General features: G+C 45.8%; 2 protein-coding genes across 3 annotated transcripts in view; both read right to left on the bottom strand.

Annotated features, from left to right (window-relative positions):
- The window catches only part of TMEM230 (transmembrane protein 230), a 10,508-nt gene extending 8,736 nt beyond the window's left edge, over positions 1-1,772 (bottom strand). The window contains exon 1 of one of the 2 annotated variants that reach the window (XM_029918608.1): positions 1,656-1,772. The gene's annotated coding sequence lies outside the window, so the exon portion shown is untranslated. Of the gene's footprint in view, positions 1-1,257; positions 1,407-1,655 lie in introns of those variants that run through there. The other variant, XM_029918609.1, reaches the window with a different exon arrangement.
- A 542-nt stretch (positions 1,773-2,314) lies between these two features.
- The window catches only part of PCNA (proliferating cell nuclear antigen), a 6,605-nt gene continuing 5,360 nt past the window's right edge, over positions 2,315-3,559 (bottom strand). Inside the window, exon 7 of the mRNA XM_029916311.1 lies at positions 2,315-3,557. Coding sequence (XP_029772171.1) covers positions 3,534-3,557 — 24 coding nt within the window. The 3' untranslated portion in view covers positions 2,315-3,533. The remainder of the gene's footprint in view (positions 3,558-3,559) is intronic.

Below are 3,559 nucleotides of genomic sequence, written 5' to 3'. Positions count from 1 at the left end.
AGAGAGAGAGAGAGAGAGAGAGAGAGAGAGAAAGAATCCCAAGCAGGCTCCGCTTATCGGCACAGAGCCGACTTGGGGCTAAGCTCACAAACCCTGAGATCACGTCCTGAGCTGAGGTGTACGTTTAACATAATGGGCCACCCAGGCGCCTCGGGTATCATTCTTTTAATGCAAAGGATCTGTAGAGCTTCTTATAAATTTGTCTCTCAGCACTAGCAGTTCTGGTTATCAGCACTGTACCAGTGCCTTCTGATTTGCCTGTCTTTCTGCCCCACCCTAGCACTGAAAGTAGTGATTTCATTTTCCAAACTACTTCTCTAGCTCCCTTCAACAAACAAAAATTTGTTTTTTCCAAAATATTCGAAACCAATTTCAGTAATGAAATCATGGCTATTTTGTCACTAGTTTAAAAGATGGTAGATAAGATTTAAAAAATGACATTTATATTGGAAAACTTAATTTGTGTACTTTTCCTCCATAAAATCAGTTATATGAATAACACAAGTTAATCTATTTTTGACTGTGAAACTATTTCTTAAGGTGAGACATATCTGTAAAAACAGAAAATTAAGTATTTCACAATAAAGGCAGCATAAAAAAACCCAGAAACCATAAAGACTATGATAATATCTATTAATAATTACCCAGTGTTGGTTAGGTGCCAAGTACTATTCTCAGTGCTTTCTCCTTACTTAATCCGATATATTGATATGTTCTTTTAAGAGGCCCACAGTCGGGGCGCCTAGGTAACTCAGTCGGTTGAGGGTCCGACTTCGAGTCCGGTCATGATCTCGCGGTTTGTGGGTTCCAACACGGCGAAAAGCTCTGTGCTGACAGCTAGCTCAGAGCCTCCCTCTCTCTGACCCTCCCCTGCTAACATTGTCTCTCTCTCTCTCAAAAATAAATAAAAACATTTAAAAAATTAAAGAGGCCCAGTCAATCTAAAGTAACAGCATTATGATGGAACTGGTGCTAACTGGACACGTCACTTTTTAACAATTACATACCAGTGCAGCAATCAGCTCGAACTGCATCAAATACTAGGCTTTAAGTGTTGCGATCCCGATTACCTAAATTTAATTCCTTGAAATTTAAAGTCCAAACTACGGGTCTATGGGGGTTTTGAGGGCATTTAATCACCTCTGATGTATATTAACTTCTTTAAAAACAGTTTACGTACTCTGCCAGTACCTATTCATACACCTGCATCGAAACACAAAGGAGCGCAAGACGCGAGGGAGGGAAACGAACGCTTACTGATGCAATGGGTGAGGAAAGAAAAACGGAACCAGAGGCGTTCAAAGTACCAGTCCAAGTTCCCAACACCGAGACCTCCAAACTCCCTCAGCATCCGAAAGCTGCGAGACTTGAAAAGCATTAGCAAAGCCCTTTGCGCAGGGCCTGGCACTATGCGCAACCACACCCACTACCTTCCAGGCCGTCTCCAGACCTAAGCAGGAAGAGAAATAAAAGCCGATGCGAATTTAGACGGTAAACAAACAAAACCAGTTCCAGGAAAGAGGCCCGCCGTGGCCGGCGCGGGAGAACTCCCCAAGTCCAGGTCGCGAAGCTAGATGTCGCCGAGCGCAGACTCGGCCCCGCCGGGCGCCTGAAGGGGGCGCCTCTGCTCCCGGCCCGCCGCACGCACGCCTTACCGGAGCGTCGCGCCAGGCCGCCCGCGCGCCGACAGCTCGCTCACGGTTGGCGGCGAAGGCGCCCGAGGCCTCATGGCACGGCTCACCCAACAGCCACCCGCGCAGCTCGGCGGCGGAAGTGGCGCGCCGAGGGACGGCGCGCCGGAAGTGGCGTCACCGGGAGCGACGCCTTCTCGTCCTACGCTCGGGAACTTCCCGTTTTAGCCCTACGCTAGCGGGAGCGTCCTGCACGCGGGGCTTTCAGGCGGCAACCCTGCCCGTGGGGTTGCGGCGGTCGCTGCGGCTTCGGCTTGCTGCCGGCCACCTCCGCGGGGTTGTGCGGGTGCCTGGGGGGGGGGCCGGCCGCCTGGGCCACAGTCACACCCGGGGAAGCGGGCTAAAGCGGGCTACGTGTTTCCGTGATCCCTCAGGCTGTGATGGCGGCGGCCCCGGGAGGCGAAAGCCGAGCCAGTGAGGCTCCGGATGCCGGGACCGGGCTAGGTCTCCTAGCCACCGGCCAGGACTGCAGGCCTTCCTCCAGGGCGCGCCGCGGTCTCCGCTAGTCTATATCCCAACACTACTCCTGCCCCAACATGCTTGTGCTTCAGCCTCCCTCTCCTCGCCCATCAGGTCTTGCTCAGATAAGAGGCCCGCCAACAAGGTACATTTTGAAGCACATGGAGCTTTTTAAATGTCAGATTTATTAAAGCATAATTTACATACAATAAAGTACAATTGGAGGAGTTTGACAAGTGCATAGTCTTGGAACCATCACCACATTGTAGATAAGTTACATCACTCCCCAAAACTTCCATCAGGCCCCTTTTCTATCTCCTTCCCCACCTCCCAGGCACAAAGAAGGTAATGAACAGTAACCTACTGGATAGTGAGTTCTTCCAGGTAGTACCCCAAAGAAACCAGGCATTTAAACCACCAGGCCCAAAACACACCGGGGGAAAAAGGACTTTATTTTTTTAAATTTATTTATTTATTTATTTATTTTTTTTGAAAAAGGACTTTAATGAAGCAATTGAACATGCCAGTTTGTGGCCTTGTGGCACGGGTTAGTAGGAACATTTAAACAGTCTGTTTCACAACTGCTGGGATTAAGTCCCCAAAAAGGCTACTTATACTAGAAAAATTATTTTTGCACAAACACACTTGCCCTAACAGATCTACTCTTTCAAGATTTCCAAAGGCTCCCTAGGCTAAAGAAACACTGCCCCATAGCACTGCTAGTCTTCTAAAGCCCACATAGCTTTGGGTTCATAAAGCTTCCTAAAAAAGTGTTAGTTTTGCTTAACAAAATTGGCAAAATAACTAAACATATAGGATTTGGTCTACACTTCGGTTCATTTCTTACGTCAAAGAGAATACCAAAATAATTTTGGCAAATGAATACCCCCCCACACAAATATCTTGTTACCTAACTGTATTTGGAAGACTTTTATTGCTATATCTAATGTATTATCAGGCTCCTCTAGACTAAAAAAATAAACACATTTATATAAAACAGTAGCTTGAACTGAATTTCCTAGGACATTTGCAAGTCATAGTCTAAATGAAGGCACTGTTGTGATGTTTGATATTCAAATAAACTTTTATTTAAATTGAACAAAATTAAAACTGCATTTATAGTCAAAACCCTTTTGTTATGAAAGTGTACTTCTAGGTTAAGGCAGAGAGATTCCTACGTTAACAAGACCAGATTTGACTTTGGACTTTATATTCTTTAAACAAACTGTAAAGAATGGAGGAAAAAATAGGTTATTTACATAAAATATCTACATATGTACTGAGAGGTACAAATTTGGTGACAGGAGAGACTTAAGTACATGCTGGCATCTCAGAAGCAGTTCTCAAAGAGCTTAATTTTATTTTCTTGGATTTTAAGAATGCCTAAGAAGCTTCTTCATCCTCGATCT

This window comes from Suricata suricatta, chromosome 12 (assembly GCF_006229205.1).
Source record: "Suricata suricatta isolate VVHF042 chromosome 12, meerkat_22Aug2017_6uvM2_HiC, whole genome shotgun sequence".
Lineage (NCBI taxonomy): Eukaryota > Metazoa > Chordata > Mammalia > Carnivora > Herpestidae > Suricata > Suricata suricatta.
This window is presented reverse-complemented; position numbering and strand designations above follow the sequence as displayed.